The 19405-nt window shown below is 45.1% G+C and overlaps 1 protein-coding gene across 23 annotated transcripts in view; it reads right to left on the reverse strand.

Moving 5' to 3' along the window:
* Window positions 1–19405, reverse strand: part of mbnl1 (muscleblind-like splicing regulator 1) — a 350001-nt gene that overhangs the window by 65382 nt on the left and 265214 nt on the right. For 19 of the 23 annotated variants that reach the window (XM_041183047.1, XM_041183062.1, XM_041183053.1 and 16 more), the window contains 2 exons: window positions 7523–7561; window positions 3503–3697 (listed from right to left, as the gene is read on the reverse strand). In XM_041183047.1, coding sequence (XP_041038981.1) covers window positions 3503–3697; window positions 7523–7561 — 234 coding nt within the window. The remainder of the gene's footprint in view (window positions 1–3502; window positions 3698–7522; window positions 7562–19405) is intronic. The other 4 variants (XM_041183051.1, XM_041183048.1, XM_041183057.1 and 1 more) reach the window with 1 other exon arrangement.

Raw genomic sequence — 19405 nt, forward strand, 5'->3', positions numbered from 1 at the left:
TGGGGTGCTTTCCTGGAACAAAATGACGTGGGCACAAGAAAGGCATTGTTGCTGCCCAGAGATAATGAACTGAACTACCTTACAAGCAAGGCATACCTGCCTTGGGAGGAGCGTAGTTAGACTTCTTTTATGTTAGAACTACCCATGCTATAGGTAACTAGGGAAGACCATTAAAGAAAGGAATATAAAGAGTTTACATAAGTGTCAGCCTTGGCTCAGTGGGTAATATTTTCACCTCTCAGTCAGATAGCCAAAACTCCACCCTAAGACTCCAGCACACGTGTTAGGCTGACAGTTCAGTCCACAATTGAGGGGGTGATGTTTAGTTCGATGCTTAGTTACCATCTTTTGGATGAAACATTAATCTGAGGCCTTGGCTGTCTACTTGGGTGGACAGAAAAGATTCCATCCTAGTATGTGAAAAACAGTAGCTCTCTCCGTGTTTTGACCAACATTTATCCCTCAGCTTCACTGCTAGAGCAGAATATATGGCCACTTGGCCCATTGGTATTGGTGGGAGTTTGATGTGCATAAACTGCTTGGTGCATTTTCGTTTAATAGTTATATTTCAAAAATGTTCCAATGGCTGTGAAGCTCATTCTGAGGAAATGAAAAGTATTATAAAACAGTAACTTCCTTTCATATCTGAACAGAGGAAATAGCTCCAGGAGGCGGTCACAGGTTCTCAGGTCCCCTTGAACCTGCTCCATCATAGCTGATCGTTCACACTTTCCTGCCCTGTCCCTTGATTCCCTAAGCACCCGAAACTCTATTGACTCTGTCTTGAATATACTCTCAACAATCAAGCAGCCACATATATCTGAAGAGAGGAGCCATGTTAAGTATCACGAGAATACAGGTAGAGAAAGGCTGAGGTCTATCAAAAAATCAGCAAGCTTTGTGGGCCTAATTGTCTCTTCATGTGTGTTAAATTCCAGTCATTCCATAATTCTGTCATTTTCAGTCAGTCAGAAGCCACAGTAATGATTGCTCCTAAACTCATCTCACCCATTCAGAAAAGATCCAGGATTTTCTGCAGTAGGTGAGATTCAGTGCAGTTAATACAGTTGTATTACAATTGACTCTGAATAGCTTCAGCAAATTCTTCTTGGCTGTTGTCTCTCTTTCTATTGCGTGACTCTTCAATGATTTAACAAATCCTCTTAACAGAGGGAGAGAGAGAGAGAGAGAACAGTGGATAACACTAACTGCCCTGATCTCCAGACACTGCCAACTCTTCCGTTCACTCTTAAAGCTGTATTTGCCTTACACTCTTAAAATAATTTGAATTTGCAGACTGAAAACACTCAGTTACCTGCCCTGCTTTAAGCTGCATAGACTTATACTATGGGCAATGTTTAACTCATTCAAAATCAATCAACTTGCATGGAGTTAAAATTGAGTGCTTACAGTGTCACAGGATCTGATCGCCATGCCTTGTAGAGACAGGAAGAAGGCTCACATCAACTAAGGCAACTTCAATTCGATAGAATAGATTTGCATTCGGCTGTCACTGCAACCATTTGGCTTCAGACTGTGGGGAGATAGAATCAAAGAATTGTACAGCACAGGAGGAGGCTACTCGGCCCATCCTGACTGTGATAGCTCTTTGAAAGAGCTATCCGATTAGTCCCAATCACGTTGTTTTTTACCCCATGGGCCAGTAAATATTTTTGATCCGTTTCAAAAATTTATCCAATTGCCTTTTGAAAACTACTGTTTGATCTGCTTCCACTACCCTTACAGTCAGCCCATTTCAGATTTTAACAACTCACTCCATTTAAAAATAATTCTCCTCATCTACCTCTGCTTCAGTCACACAAATCATAATGATTGAGGTTTGATCCAGATTCTATTGTTCCCCTGATACAATGCATCACTTTTTCAGAACTGTATGGCAATTAAATCTACTTAGAAATGTTCTTATGCTATGATCTTACTGAGAATCATTACTTGATGGGCATTAGATGAGATGAACCCTCCGTATTTTAAAAGCTTCAAAGCTGTTAATTACCTGACGTGTTGGAAAGAAATTTGCATTAAAAAAACTCCTTTCACAACCTTGTGTTGTCCCAAAGCACTTTACAGCCTATGAAGTACTTCTGAAGTGTAGTCATTGTTGTAACGTAGAAAACATGGCAGTCAATTTGAGCCCAGCAAACTCCCACAATCCGCAATCTGATCATGATAACCTCGTTGTTGATTGAGGGATACAATATTGGCCAGATCACTGGGGAAAATGCCCCAACTTTCTTTTTTGAATTAGTTCTTTTACCCCAACCCGGGAGAGCAGACAGGACATTGGCTTAAGGTTCCATCAGAAAAAAACATTGCAGCACTCCCTCAGCACCCACACTGGACAATCAGTCTATAACTTTGTGCTCAAGTCTCTGGAGTGAGACATGAACACATACCTTCTAACTTCAGGACAAGAGAGCTCACCGCTGAACCATAGCTAACACTAGTCAGACTCATAGATAACCCAGGAGCATATGTAATGAAGAGACTTGTTCTCCAAGCTGCAAAGTAACCGAGGGGTTGGAATTTTAGTGTGCGACAATATTAGGGAAAACACTAATATGCTTGCGCAAAATTCCTCTCCCTATTATTGTCACAAAGGTGTTGTTAAAACAGGTGCTGGAGCGAATTTTTACAGAAGTATTAGAGTGTTTGCCATTGCTACTGCACAACATGTTTTCAAGCCCTGAGCAACTGTCCGGACCGACAAGTTAGCCGATACTTTGTAGCTTTATACCAAATACTAGTCAATCATTAAAAGTGTAAACTGGAGCCCACCCCCTTCTATCTATTGGCCCAGGATGGATGGGGCCGGTGTTTGGGGGAGGCTGGGATCTCTCGGTCTGCCCGTCTATCTTCTGCGGCATTGTCCGTGGCCCAGGTCACCTTGGTGAGGAAGCTTGCAGTGTCCGCCAGGCAATAGCAGCGCAGGAGATACACTGATTTCATTGGGCAGGTTCCCTTTTGATTTTATCTGAACTATTTTGCTCTTGTGTTGAGCTTCTTTTAGCTTGATTGATTTCTTTCCCACGCTACTGGTGACCCAAATGGAACAGTTGTGCTCATTCTTGTTTTGTCACCCTGGGGTGACCCAGTGCCACTCTTACTGGCCCATCAAATAATGCCTAGCTGAAATGAGCTCGAACAGCCATAATCAATTTGTACTGAGCATGGATCAAAGCACAGAGCTGCCTAATTGACATCACCCAAACCAATCTCCGATTTTATCAATCCTCCAAAAGGGGAACTTATTTTGCTGGGTCCTGGGGCATCCCAGTGTTGTCCTTATTAGTCCAGGAAAAATAAGCCAAAACAGAGTATTTCAGTGCTAACTAATTAGTTCCGATGATGTCAATTTTTTGCTGTCAATTGCAGTGTCCAATCACAAAATGGCCATTGCACAGTGACAGTGGTTTTACGCAATGTAAAGCACCAAGACTCCTCGGCGTCAAGGAAGAAAATAAACAGGAGGCTTTGAGCTCACCTCCAGACGGTCAGTTCGCATCAGCTTCTGTGCGGCAGCTGCAGTGTGGACTGGAACAGCGTGATTCCCCGTTACTAGCATCGGCGCACTAGGTAGAATCTCAGCGGGTACCAAGTTTGGGGAGACAGGTCCCAGGTAGGGGTTGAAGGCTGCGTTGGGATTAGTCGCTAGGCCTGGTGTGACGGAGAACATTGGCTGAAAGACAGAAAGAGCAGACACAAGGGTTTAATCACCAAGTAGTTAAACTATCTGGCCAAATGGTCATAATTTCGTCACGGCTAACTTGTGGACTTCCCCTGAACATTAGCAACATATCAGCTTCACTGTCTACAGCCTAGCCAGTGTACATGTCCGCTCAGGAAAATAAGTGATTAAGTAGTTTACAGGGTCAGGTCCCAGCTTCAGTACTGTGGCCAATTCTGGGCGCCACACTAGGAAGGCCTTAGGAATGGCACAGAGGAGATTTACTGGAATGGTATCTGGAATGAAGGACTTTAGCTAAGTGGGGTGACCGAAGAAACTGGGGCTTCACTGAGCTGAGAAGGTTAAGGGAAGATTTGACAGGGGTGTTCAAAGTCTTGAAGGGCTTTGGAAGTGTTAATAAGGAGAAACTGTTTCTAGTGGCAGAAGGATCAGTATACAGAGGATATAAATGTAGAGCTATTGGAAATAGAACCAGAGGCAAAATTAGATTTTTTTTTAACAAAAACAATGAGTTGTTAGGATCTGGAATGCATTCTCTAAAAGGGTGATAGAGGCAAATTCGATAATAACTTTCAAAGATAAATACTTCAGTGGGGAAAATTTGCAGAGCTCTGTGGAAAGAGGAAGGGAGTGAAATTGATTGGAAGCTTGTTCAAAGAGCCAGCACAGGCACAAAGGGCTGAATGGCCTCCTTCCATACCATATCATTCTAGGATTACATAATAGGTATGTAATTTAGGACGTGCTGGTGTTTTTAGGACTATAGAAAAAGAGCAGTGAAATGAGATTAACTGAATAGCTCTTTCCAGAAACCAACAACAGAAACAATTGATGGAATGGCCTCCTTCTATGCTTCTTGATTCTGTGGTTATCTGGAAGAAGCAATGAGTTTTTGGGCTTCTCGCAAGTTTAACCAGTGAATGAGAGGATGCCTTGAAAGTACTTATACCTTTTAGGAGGGAATGGCATCACTTGACTGAACGGCGTGTTTGTGACGCATGGGCATTGCCGAACAAGGAAAGCCCATCTTGGGCCAGTTGGATTTCCTGTCTGGTTGTTACAGTGAGGTGAGAGGAGGTATGGCCTGATTATATTTGGTTCGGATGTGGCACAACCCATCAGGTGATCCAGATACTGGCTGCGCCTGATTCTCCTATCAGGGAAAACTGACAATCTTACTCAACTTATCAAGGACAGGTAGAGAGGGTGGGTGTTTCCAAACAGTGAAATAAAAAACAAAATAAAAGTAAAGGTGAAAATCAATGTGAGCTGTCTAATGGGTAATTGAACGAAAAGCTTCCAAAGTTCAGGGTTCAGGTCACCTACAGGCCGCCTAAGCTGCTGGGAAATAATCAAAATGTTGGTCATGGGTGAATAGCAACGAATTTTTAAAAATACCTCAATGGGTAAATCCCACCCTTTGAAGCGATATTGAACTCGACAGCACAGGGAGAAAACCTGCTTTAACTCCTGGTCTGTGTTGGTCATTGGGGCAGCAACAAGGGCCCTTCCTGTTTCTCACCCGAGGACAGAGGTGGAGATCAGTCTCAGTGGAGACTCCGTGTGCAACGAGGCAAAACTGGTGTCACATGTGATGTGCACCTGGCCAAATTCTCGATCGAGGCTGATAAGTGACCAGAGTTAATGTTTCGAGTCCACGTGACTCTGAAGAAGAGTCACACCGATTTGAAACATTAACTGTTTCTCTCTCCACAGATGCTGCCAGACCTGCTGAGATTCTCCAAGGTTTTCTGTTTCCATTTCAGGTTTCCAGCATCCACGGTGTTTTGCTTTCATGATTAGTGGCTGTTTGGGATGAGGGGCTGGAGGGTTTCTGGCACTTGTCCGGACAGGTATGGGGGTGGGCAGGTGGGGGAGTTGCATCCCCCGGTATTAACCAGTCAGCACCTTCAAGGCAAGGAGGTGAGAGAATTGTGCACAGAGGAAGTTTAAGAGAAAGAGTGGATTGGGGAAGAATAATGTGCTAATTATGTCAGTGTGTAGTGAACAGAAAAATAAAAGTGAAGGTAAAATCAATGTGAGCCTTTCAATGGGTAATTAAACAAGGAAGCTTCCAAAGTTCTGGGTTGAGGTCACTTACATGGTATTTAAGGCCCTGGGAGAAATGAAAATGTTGTTCAGGCAGTCAATGCTACAATATTCCAATTACTCCATGGTTTTATTCAGCTATTTGTCAGCATTATTCTATGAACAGAGATCGAGTAGGCTAGAAGAATGAAAGATGATCTCATTGGAGCATATAAAGTTCTTGAAGGGTTTGACACACTTGATGCTGGGAGGATGTTTCTGTTGGCCGGGGTACCTAGAACGTGGGGTCGCAGTCTCAGGATAATGAAGAGGCCAGTTAGGACTGAGAGGAGGAGAAATTTGTGAAGGTTGTGAATCTTTGGAATTCTCTACCTGACAAAGCTGTGGATGCTCAGTCAAGATGGATAGCAATGGATTTTTGGATGCTGAGGAAATTAAGGTTATGGGATAGTACGAGAAGATGGAGTTGAGGTGGAAGGTCAGCCATAATGGGCCGAATGGCCTTCATCTGCTCCTATTTCTTATATTCTTATATTTTTACAGGATAAACTACTGAACTGAATTATCATTGGGACATACTAAACGATTGAAATTAATTGTAACACCCCTGGAATAATCTAATGGTAATTTATATTTCTTTCAATTATTATTCATATCAGCACTCTGGAATATTAATGACTTGTGTCCAATTTACTTCAATAGCAACTGAAACATTCCCAGAACTCTGCCCATTTCTGTCACCAATCGCTTCACAATGCAGCTCCAGATTATATAAAACCATGTGTGACAAAATTATGTTTTAAATCCTCTCCATGCTTGACTTAGTTAATCAAAAATAATAATTAATAAAAAGCTCTGATGTTTGTCTGCCCTTGATATCATTATTAAGACATGCTTGTGTTCAAAGTTGTAAGGGGCTTTGATAGGGTAGATAGGGAGAAATTGTTTCCACAACCAGGAGGGTCAGTAATGAGGGAACACAGATTTAAGATAATTGGCAAAAGAGCCACACTGGGAGCGGAGGAGAATTGTTTTTACTCAGCGAGTTGTTGTAATCTGGAAAGCACTGCCTGAAAGTGAGGTGGAGGACATTCAATAGTAATGTTCAAAAGTGATGTGGATGGAGAGGTAAATAAAAGTAAAAAAAAATGCAGAGTTGTGGTGAGAGAGCAGGGGAGTGGGAGTATTTGGATAGCTCTTTCAAAGAGGCGTCACAGGCACAATGGGCTGAAAGGCCTCCTGTGCTGTGCCGGTGAGGCAGTGGCAAAGTGGTATTGTCACAGGACTAGGATTCCAGAGATCATGCGTAATGCTCTGGGGAACTGGGGTTTGAATCCCACCACAGCAGGTGGTCAAACTTGAATGCAATAGAAATCTGGAGTTAGAAGTCTGATGATGACTATGAAACCATTGCTGTAAAAACCCATCTGGTTCTCTAGGGAAGGAGATCTGCTGTTTTTATGTGGTCTGGCCTACATGTGACTCCAGACCCACAGCAATGCGGTTGACTCTTAAATGCCCTCTGAGGGTGGGCAATGGATGATGGCCTAACCAGTGCTGCCCACATCCCATGAATGAATATATAAAATATATTAAAAAAAATGATTCTTCCTATGAGGCTAAGTTCCAGCTGCTGTCAAAGTGCCATTTTGTTATCACGAGTGAAACCTCTCCCACTGGATGCGTATCAGTTCCCTTCCCCCACCCAACCTGTATATTGGTACAAAAATAATGGGTAGAAACGGATTTCCTTCCCAGTGTATTTACCTCGTTAAACCACCACCCTCGCTGTCCACCATCGGTCATCTGCCAACACATCAGAAGAACAAATAGGTATTGCTGAAAGTGAGTTTTCCCTGCTTACAACAGCACACTGATTACTACTGAGCATGCTCACTATGACATTACACATTTGTATTCTTGCACTCATTCAACAGGAAAGGCGTCAGCACCAGGGAAATCAAAATTCACGCCCAACTGTTACCCTCGGTATTGGCAGCAGAGCACTCTCAGATGAGGTAGGGCATTGATTAGAGACAGAGTAACGCTCCTCTTACTCTGTCCGAAAAACACACCTCAACTCCCAGAGCTCCAGTCTGACATACCATTTCCCACATCGCTGAGTACCACGTTGTGGGAGTTTCTTACACTTTCCTGAATGGCTGGGGGCTGACCATCTCAGGCAGGGGCCCTGCTAACCAGCAGAAACAGATGGCTTTCCTCTCCGTGCTGTGTTAGAACCAGAACCGGAAAAGAGCATGCAGCGTTGTAATCCAGTGATCCAGTGTACCTCTCGCTCTCTTATTGAGCAGGGGTAGGGTGAGCGGGCATTGGTGAGTGGAGGGTGGGTGTGGGGGGTTAGTGGGGGTGGGGAGGGGGAGATGTGATATGGGCTGTTTGGTGGAATGTCACCTTGGTTACGCCAAGGTTTGGTGAGACTGCCACCTGGTGGCACAGGCGACACCTTTGTGCATTCTGAGGAGATACCCTGCCCTGCAATGCCATGGGCCCGAAAGCACATGGCACTGCAAGGGCATCAAGACGCAAGACCGCTGGCTCCTGGTTTCAAGTGATGACCCCCTTGGGTAAGTGCTGACCAGAGCTGAGTTATGTTTCCATCTGCTCACTTCCCCCTCAACCCCCTCACCTCCCATCACCAGTGAGAGAGATGGAGGGAGGCTAAATCAGATGGTCAATCAACTGATGCCGCTCCCTCGGCACCTGTTGCAGTCAAGCTCGAGGGCAGCACTGGGCAGAAAATTGGGAGCCCATCATTGACCCCATATGTTCAGTCAGAAAACTGTGCCTGGCTCAGCTGAACCTAAAGAGAGGGGGAGAAAATAACATGTGAATATCAGGGTTTGAAGGTGGGGGAGTGGGTAATGTAAAGAGACACAAAAACCCTCTATATAGATAAATATATGTCTACAGAAATAGGTTACATGCTACTGTGAGGTAGAGCTACAGAACATGACTTCAGCTGCAATCACACTTACAGTCTAGACATTCTGAATGTTCCTTAATACTAACATCAAATGTCATTCAAGTTCAGAAAAAAAACAGCTGTAGTTTATGCTGAATTTACTGAGCTGCAGTTTCCTCCAATTGTGCTCAGCATTTTACCCCATTTATCGTCACTGATTCCTGCTGGGGCTGTAGCTCCTCAGTTAGACTCACCTTACCTAGCAAAGCTGTCTTGAGCCAGGATGGTGCCTGCTGGTTTGCTTTGTGAATACCAGGGTCATCACAACCGTCTCCTTACCCAGTGTCTAAACGCGCACATTTTGCAACTAACGATAATGGTTAGGAAGTGGGGGATCATGCGGAGGTTCCCCCTATCCTCATATCCCCCTCTCATTTCCCTCTCCATAGTAGCTTACGGCTGTAACCATCACCCACCTGCCCCTTCCCAAATAACTGAGATGGCTTGAGGCCACACAGACTATGGATCAAACCTGAGGCCCACTTGGCCTCGAAGGCTCAATTATCTTCAGCCTTCTCCAATGAGGAGAGATAATTAAGACAGCCTATCTTCTACCTGTTGATCCCTGTGCTCAATCTCTCACCATTGGGCTCTTTGAGCTGAGAACTCTCCATTTCCCCCAATTCTGGCCTCTTGCGCGTCTCCTGCCTTCACCCCACCACTGGTGGCTCTGTATGCAGCTGCCTGGGTTCAAAGTGATGGAATTCCCTCACTAGCCCTCCCTGTTTCTCTTCCTCGGTGCCCTTCTTTAAGGCTTTCCTTAAGACCTACTGCTTTGACCGAACTTTTGATCACCTGTCCTAATATCTCCTTATGAAGTTTGGTGTCAAATTTTGTTTGGGAATGCTCCTCTGAAATGCCTTGGGACATCTTATTACACTCAAGGTGCTATATAAATGAAAGCTGCTGCTGTTGTTGAGTCAGGAGACCCAGCAACGGTCCAGCTACTGAGCAAACAATGGAAATTGGCACCTCAGTCTTGTCCTGGCGGAGTTGGGGATGGGGAGAGGGAGGTGTGCCCATCTGGCATAGAAGGCCAAAAGGATGTAAAAACAGACCTGAGACCATGATTTGAAGAACCAGGCCCTGGTGAACACTCTTCCAGAAGTACAGATTCACCACCAACCATTTCCTTGTTGCTGATGGGATCTTGCTATGCAAATGTTGCTGTCACATCTACCTACATAACAACAATGATTACACTAAGAAGGCCGCCCGTGGGTTGACAATTGAATTGGGATGCACCTAGGACATGGGCAGTCCTAGCTTATAGCAAGTTCTCATTTCTTCAGGCAATGGTGCGATTGGCCTCAGCTCATAATTAAATAGCACCTCACCACCAACACCACCCCCCACCCCCACACTTCCCCCCCCCCCACCTCCCCCCTGCCCTTCCAACACTGCCTGGACACACAGATGATGGGTGATCATTTACAGCGAGTGGGCATAATCTTAACATCCGAACCAGACCATTCAACAGCAAAGTTAGGAAACACTTCTTCACGCAAAGGATGGCAGAAGTGTGAAACTCTCTTCTGCAAAAACAAGCAGTGATGCGAACTCAATTAATGATTTCAAACTGGCGATCAACACGTTTTTGCCAGATGAGGGTATAAAAGGGTATGGAGCTAAGTTAGTTGGATGGAGTTAAGATATAGATCAATCCTAACTACAGTGGATAGTGGAACAGCCTCAAGGGGCTGAATGACCTGCTCCTGTGCTTCAGGCATTCACAGCCTCTGCCACCTACAGAACTGTATGAACAAGAGTCAGAAGGGATACGATGGATGATGGGTTACAGGTCACTCAAGGAGTCTGAGTCGCTGTGGCAACGCATACGCTTTTATGGCATGTTGTAGTCTGGAGCTGTGGATAGTGATGGTAGAGGCTTTCTTTCCATCACATGGCTGACCAGGAGTCACTCTCACTCCTACCACCTGCCATTGGCGTGTGTTGGAAGGATTTGCAGGCTGATACTCAATCTATTTGGCCGCGTTATGAACACACCTTCCTTGGCCATCAAGTCCTGGATCGGGACTCAAACCCAGAGCCTCTGGCTCAGAGACAGGGACATTACCCACTGCGCCACTTACAAATTGGATATGAAGCCCTTTTTTCAAAGCGGCCATTAAATATGAATATATTACACAGCCTGGATACCTCTAAAAGAGGGTAAAGGCAAAATACAGAACCTTGCATGTAGAGACTGTGTTAGTATTAGTGTGCATCAGGGTTAATGCCAGCAACAGATGAGTTGAGATCAGATTGCATGGCAAATGCTTTGAGCAATATCAGTCAGGCAGTTTTTTAAATAATCCTTGCCTGTCTAATGAATAACCGCACAAATGCAAATTTTCTTCTGATAAGCCTAACAGTTGACATCGTCTTACCCCGCTTTAGGTATCATATTACCAGTTCATTTTACAACTCTCAACATGCACCTGTCAGAGTGGCTTGGAATGGACAGAGAGGCAGGGGAGTGTGTGAGGCGGGGGGTGAGGGGGGAGTGCGGTGTAGTGCGGCGTTGGCTCTGAAGAAACACAGTGAGATTGCAGTGCCCCTAACAGCCACCATTACAAACATACCGCCACTGTATGGAGTAGGGTCACACTCAAGTGTTTTTTTACAAGTCCTTCCGGTGGACGTTAACTGTTCCCTTCTCCAATCTAAACTGCTACTTTCCAGTTTTAATTTTTCCTACTCTCAGCTCTTGAAGGTGTTGAGTTTTGCTGCAGTAAAGTTCCACTGGCTTCCCTCAAACAGCAATCCCTCATCTTAGCCTAGGCAGCGTTGGGCTGGCTCTGCAATAATAGAGGACACCACAGTGAAGGGTACTTCAGCCCTTCACTGACTTCCACACACTGTCAGAAAAATATAATCATTTTCATAATGTTATTGGGGTTTATTTTAAGGCGGAATAGTGGGGTTGGGGTGTTTGTGTGTCTGTGTGTATGTGTGTATAAACAGGTAAACATGGCTGAAGTTTTAGGATGTGAAGTGTAAAGGGAAAATTTTTAATTTTAGATAAACCAGAGCAATTCAAATGTCAAAAGAGATGGTGAAATGTTACACTTAGCCGGAAGAAGCCAAACAGTGTGTTTATTTTTCCAAAAGCTTATTAATAAAATTGGTACTATGAAAGATTTTTATTATTAGAAAAGTAGAGTTGAAAAGACATATTGGGAAATGGGATTTATATTAAGAAGGGAGAAACCTGTATAAAGGAGATAAGGTTATGTGGAAGAGGAAGGCATTCTAAGGTCTAACAAGTGTGAAAAGCCTCCACCCTCTAAGCATCAAGTTGCTGTCTACACAGAGTGAAGAAAACTCACTTTGAATTCGATTGTTCAGGGTATCGTGTTACTTTGCCTGGATCTTTTAAAATCGATGTGTTTTATTGTTGCCTTAATGGAGGTGTAACTGGGAGTTTTATTAACTAGGGGAGCTAGGAGTTATCATAGTTGGAATTTGTAAACCTGTGTGTAAAAATCATGTTTTTAATAATAAAGATTTAATTTAGGTTTGTACAAAACCTATAAGACTCAGTGGTCTTATTACTATTGAGTTCAAGGCACACGTCTCAAAATAAAAACAAACTGTAAAATAGTTGTGGCAGTTGTTTCAACTGTCCCTCTGGGATTTGAACAGCTCAGCATTTGCTACCACTGTGCCATAACACATGTAGCATTTGACAAGGTATGGCATGAAGGACCTAAGTAAAATTGAAGTCAACAGGAATCAGGGAGAAAACTCTCCACTGGTTGAAGTCGTACCTAGCACAGAGGAAGGTGATTGTAAATGTTGGAGGCCAATCATCTCATTGCCAGGACATCCCTACAGGAGTTCCTCAGGGTAGTGCCCTACGCCCAACCATCTTGGGCTGCTTCATCAATGACCCTCCATCATAAGGTCAGAAATGGGGATGTTTGCAGATGATTGCACAATGTTCAATACCACCCATAGCTTCTCAGATACTAAAGCAGTGTGTGGCCACATATAGCAAGACCTGGATAACCTTCAGGCTTGGGCTGACAAGTGGCAAGTAACTTTCCTTCTACAAAAGTGCCAGGCAGTGACTATCTCCAACAAGAGAGAATCTAACTACTTCCCTCTGACATTCAATCATATGACTATTCCTGAGTCACCCATTATCAACATCCTGGGGTTTACCCAATGACCTGAAACTTAAATGGACCAATGGCATAAATGCTGGGCAGAACTTTACGTGCCCAACCCGATCGGCTGTAAAATCGTGTGCGAAGGCATCGGGCGCGTGGTCCCGACATCATCATGCACTCGCGCAATATTGCGCTCGACAGGCACGTGCAAAAGTTGGGAGCACGCCTGCCGACAATTAAGAGGTCAATCAAGCTCCTTAATGGCGCAATTGTCTCCGATTGTTCGTGGCGCGTCCAACCTTCCAGTTAGCGGACGGGCGAATCAGCCAAGCAACATTTGCATTTTTCATCAAACCTCGTCCAAAGGCGGGATGAAATTTCCGCCATGAAATAAAATATAAATCAGTATCTGTGGACAGGACTTTTATCAGCTGTTGTGATTGATTGTGATGCATGGGCTTTTTTTTCAGCTTTTGAAAGCTATATTTCATCTTTTTCATGCCCCCCCAGCTTCCCTGAGGCCTGCCTTCAGCGAGCTCTCTCGCAGCGCTCACCCGCGCCCACGGAAGCGTTATTGCCCGCCCTCTTCCTGCCCTCACCCTGGTGGTGCCAAGCTTTTCAGTGTGAGTTTCACAATGGCTGGCTGCTAACTGGCCAGCCAGCGTGAAATTGTGGTTGGGGGCCGGCCGTGATCAGGGGCCCATTTCCCAACCTCTCCCAGGCCAACAAATTGGGTGCGCCCGCCAAAAGGTAAAATTCAGGCCACTGTTGCTACAAGAACACTCAGAGGCTGGGTAATCTATGGTGAAGGATTCATGTCCTGATTCCCCAAAGCCTCTCCACTACCTATAAGATACAAGTCGGGAGTGTCATGGCAAACTCTTTGCTTGCCTGAATGAAACTCTCAAGATACTCAACACCATCCAGGACAAAGCAGGCCACTTGATTGATATGGCATCTGCCACATTCACTCCCTCCACCACCAGTGCACAGTAACAGCTATGTGAACCATGTACAAAATGTACTGCAGCAACTCGTCAACGCTCCTTTGACAGCGCCCCCCAAACATGTGACCACTGCCATCCAGACGGACAAAGGCAGCAGGTGTCTGAGGACAACTACTCCCCTAAAAACTACTCACCATCCCGCCTTGGAACAATATTACTGCTCCTTCACTGTCACAATTCTAGGACTCCCTCTCTTAATACTTTTGTTAGCTTGGTCCAGGCTTTTATTTTCAAGCATTGGAGAAATTTATCAATGGATTACATTTTTTTAAAGTCTTTCTTTTTTTACCAATCCCATTTACACTGTGATTTTCATTGTTTCTAGAAAGTGTACAGTGGGTTAATGGGCTTGGAAGTGTCAGAGCTTGGCATGGGGGCATGAGGGTCATAGGAGGTGGGTGGGGAGTCATAACTTGTCATAGGGAGCATGAGGTGTGTATGGAAGGGCAGAACTTAGCATAGGGGGCATGAGGAGGCATAGGGAATGAGTAGAAGGGCAGAGCTTGGCATGGGAGTATGAGGGGACATGGGGCAGGTGAGGGTGCATGAGGTGGCATGGATGCGGGGGGGGGGGTGGTGTTTGGAGGGTGAAGGGGTGCGAGGGATGAAGGGTTGGAGCATCTTTGTGTTTTTTTTCACTGGGACAAAGTCCCATGGCGCTGAGACGGGCCTTTTAAGCAGCCAGACTCAGCACCCGGCAGCCCTTGTGGCTGCCTCTGCACTTCTTCCTGGATCAGGTGGCTTGACTCCAGCCCGCATCCGGCCCCCAGCAATGAAGATCTACTTATTCCCTATGCCTCCTCATGCCCCCTATGCTAAGCTCTGCCCTTCCACCCACCCCATGTTCCCTCATGCCCCCTCTGACAAGTTATGGCTCCCCACCCACCTCCTATGACCCTCATGCCAAGCTTTGCGACCACTTCCTCCCGAAGCAGGCGGGCTGAGTGGGAACTGTCCCAGCTTCTCCTAACCCCCTCAAGGACGGAAATCCAGGCCTATGCCTCTAGATGGTAGTTGAGTGCAGGACACCCCTCACGGTTGAAGAGACTCACTGCCTAGATTCACGCATGAGCAACGATCACTGTATAAACCTGTTTCTGTGCTGGAAATTCTACTTAACCACAGATAATATGTAACATCCACAGTGCCTTTAACTAACAAAACATTCCAAAGCATTTCATGGAACATTATCAAGCAATATTTGGACACTGGGTGCATAAGGAGACATTTGGACAGGTAACTAAAAGCTTGGTCAGGGAAGTAGGTGGTAAGGAGTATCTTAAAGGAGGGGAGAGAGGCCGAGAGGTTTAGGAAAGGATTTCCAGACCTGACATCAATGGTGAATGCCATGTGAGTCATGCAGATAGAGTCTCATTGCACTGTCCGACCCTGGGGAACTGATGTAGTCTGCAGAGCGTTATTCACAGCAGCACGACACAAACACATTTCTCCCCCCTAAACATATGCATTCGCTTTTCAATTCTCTGCTTTGACCATTTGATTTTTTTGTTTCTTTTGTCCTGTGCTTCCAAATTCGTCAAACAAACTCACCCTCGGTGAGTGTGCAGTGCCATTCAAATCCTAGGTGACTCTGTTGAGAAGGCTGCACAAATATATCCCCATCATCAACAATGGGAGAGCCCAGCGTGTCCGTGCAAAAGGTAAGGCTGAAGCATTTGCTACGATCTTCAGCCAGAAGAGCTGAATGAATGATACATCCCGGCCTCCTCCAGAGATCCCCAGCATCACAGACTTCAGCCAATTCAATTCACTCCACCTGATATCAAGAAATGGCTGAAGGCATTGGATACTGCAAAGGCTATGAGGTCTGATAATATTTGGGCAATAATACAGAAGGCTTGTCTTCAGAACTTGCCGTGCCCCTAGCCAAGCTGTTCCAGTACAGCTACAAATGCTGGCATCTATCCAGCAATGTGGAAAATTGCCCAGGTACGTCCTGTACACAAAAAGTAGGACCCAAATCCAACCCAGCCAATTACCACCCCATCAGTTCACTCTTGATCATCAGTAAAGTGATGGAAGGGGTCATCAACAGTGCTATCAAGTGGCACTTGCTTAACAATAACCTGCTCACTGATGCCCAGTTTGGGTTCTGCCAGGGCCACTTGGCTCCTGACCTCATTACAGCCTTGGTTCAAACATGGACAAAAGAGCTGAAATCCCGAGGTGAGGTGAGAGTGACTGCCCTTGACATCAAGGCCGCATTTGGTCGAGTGTGGCATCAAGGAGCCCTAGCAAAACTGGAGTCAATGGGAATCAGGGGGAAAACACTCCACTGGTTGGAGTCATACCGAGCACAAAGGAAGATGGTTGTGCTTGTTGGAGGTCAGTCATCTCAGCTCCAGGACATCACTGCAGGAGTTCCTCAGGGTAGTGTCCTTGGCTCAACCATCTTCAGCTGCTTCATCAATGACCTTCCTTCCATCATAAGATCAGAAGTGGGGATGTTCACTGATGATTGCACAACGATCAACACCATTTGTGACTCCTCATATACTGAAGCAGTCCATGTCCAAATGCAGCAAGACCTGGGCAACATCCAGGCTTGGACTGACAAGTAACACATAACATTAACACCACACAAGTGCCAGGCAATGACCATCTCCAACAAGAGAGAATCTAACCATCACCCCTTGACGTTCAATGGGATTACCATCACGGAATCCCCCACTATCAACATCCTGGGGTTACCACTGACCAGAAACTGAACTGGACCAGCCATGCGAATATTGTGGCTACAATAGCAGGCCAGAGGATAGGAATCCTGTGACGAGTAACTCAATTCCTGACTCCCCAAAGCCTGTCCATCATCTACAAGGCACAAGTCAGGAATGTGGTGAAATAATCCCCACTGGCCTGGATGAGTGCAGCTTCCACAACACTCAGGAAGTTTGACACCATCCAGGACAAAGCAGCCCACTTAATTGGCACCCCTTCCACAAACATTCACTCCCTCCACCACTGACGCAATAGCAGCAGTGTGTACCATCTACAAGATGCATTGCAGGAATTCACCAAGGCTCCTTAGACAGCACCTTCCAAACCCACAACCACTACCATCTAGAAGGACAAGGGCAACAGATAGATGGGAACACCACCACCTGGAAGTTCCCATCAAAGTCACTCACCATCCTGACTTGGAAATATATCGCCATTCCTTCACTGTCATGGGTCAAAATCCTGGAACTCCTTTCCTAACAGCACTGTGGGTGTACCTACACAACATGAGCTGCAGCGGTTCAAGAAGGCAGCTCACCACCACCTTCTCAAGGGAAATTAGGGATGGGCAATAAATGATGGACTTGCCAGCGAAGCCCACATCCGTGAATGAATAAAAAGAAAGGGAGATTATAGAGAGATTACCCCCTTCCTAACAACACTGTGGGTGTACCTACACCACATTCAATGCAGCGGTTAAATAAGGCAGCTCATCGCCACCCTCTCAAGGACAATTAGGTATGGGTAATAAATGATGGACTTGCCAGCGACGCTCACATTCCGTGAAGGAATTTTTAAAAATACATTTTTGAATTACTATGCTTGATTGTTCATCTCACAATATCCAAAAACCTCAGCATTCAAAATCAGCCACTTAAGTTCCAGCAATGGCTCAGTGTGTTTAACTAGTGACTAGAGAAGGCATTTGCACTGATATTGAGTCACTCACAACTTCAAGATCAAAGCCCTGGATATAGTTCATGGTTTCAGGCGAGTTCACTACTTGCTAAAATTGGCTATATTTCCCTGGGGTTAAAAAGGGTAAAATTAGCCAGCATACCCAGCTTTAATCACTATCCAGTGACGCTTGTTGGAAAGGTGCAAGTGTGGATGTCATGTAAAAGCAGGCTTCAGCTTGGTCGCTGACGAGTTGAGCTATAGCCACATGTCTCTTGCATGAGGTATCAGATGATGACTACTGAACATGGAATTGTACCCCAGGAGGAGTCAATGCCTTCAGGTAGAAGCAGCAGCTTCCATTTATATTACATTTGTAATGAAGTAAAACATCCCAAGGCACTTCACAGGGACGTTATCAGATTACATTTAGCACTGTGGCACAGAATGAGATGTTAGGACCGGTGACAAAAATCTTAGTCACAGAAGAAGTAGATTTTAAGGAACATCTTAAACAAAAGCGGTGGATAGGTGAAGAGGCTGAGGAAGGAAATTCCAGAGGTTAGGACCTAAGCAGCTGAAGGCACAGCCACCAGTAATGGGATGAAAGAAACAGAGAGAAGCACGAAGGACATAGAGTCCTGGGAAGGTTCTAGGGTTAGAGGATTGGGTGGTGAGGGCGGGGTGTCCATGGAAGGATCTGAAAACAAAAAGGGGAGAAAATTAGTAGAGAAAATTTGCAAGAGAAAGGTGAATAAAACTAATTGTCGAATTGGGGAAATTTGGGGAGTTCAGATGGTCATGCAGCGCACCATCCGTGGACAAGTGGAAAGGAGGAACAAGAAGAGAGATCAGCAGTGATGACCTTAACTTCCATAGATATGTCATTCAATTCACAGAAACATAAGTAGGTTAATTAAGTTCAAAATGTAAGATATTAGATAGCACTGTTTCATATCCCTGACTGGCAACACAATAAAGACGGACATTTGAAAGTGACTTTAAACCATTATCTTTAATTCTTAACTGTCCAAAGCTACTCAGGCAGCTGGCTTTCCATTCCCAATTCAGCATCCAGTGATTTACACTGGGTTATATACCCATCAAATAACTTTACTTTAAGTGACAGCGTGCCAACCCCCCCACCCCCCTCAACCAGGATAATGTTCCACAATTCCAAAATGCTGCAAACATCCTGGAGGTGATTCTTTTCAACATAAGGATGCCTAATCTTTGTAATTTGATTATTATACATGTTGAATAAATTGCAAAGCGATATACATTTACCCCCAAGCTTAAATTTTTTTGTGCAAAGGAGAACTTGGAGGCTTTTGATAGCTTATCGCTGATTTTAAGGTAGTGATGAGACTGGCAACTTGATCCAAATCGGAATTTAAGAATGATGATCGGTGTGGCTGTGCATGAGACATGAATTCACACCGGGGGTTGCTCTGGCAGCTGTGGTTCAGTAGCAGGACTCTAACTCTAAGTTTGCAACGATGCGGGTGAGACACTAAATGAAGGCTCTTTCTGGCCTCTCAGCTATCAATTGAGGATCCCACGGCATATACAGGATAAGAACATCAAAGTGGTGACTATGAAACCATTGTCGATTATCGTAAAAACCCATCTAATATCCTTTCAGGAAAGAACTCTGCTGTCCTTCCCTTGTCTGGCCTACATGTGACTCCAGACCCACAGCAATGTGGTTATGAACATATACATACGAACAAGGAGCAGGATTAGGTCATTCAGCCCTCGAGCCTGATCTGCCATTTAATAAGATCATGGTTGACTCTTAAATGCCCTCTGAAATGGCCTAACAAGACACCAAACTGCTACAATGTCTAAAAATGGAATGAAACTGGATGGTCCACCCAGCATCAACCTAGACACTGGAAATGGC

Source organism: Carcharodon carcharias, chromosome 2 (assembly GCF_017639515.1).
Source record: "Carcharodon carcharias isolate sCarCar2 chromosome 2, sCarCar2.pri, whole genome shotgun sequence".
NCBI classification, from domain to species: domain Eukaryota; kingdom Metazoa; phylum Chordata; class Chondrichthyes; order Lamniformes; family Lamnidae; genus Carcharodon; species Carcharodon carcharias.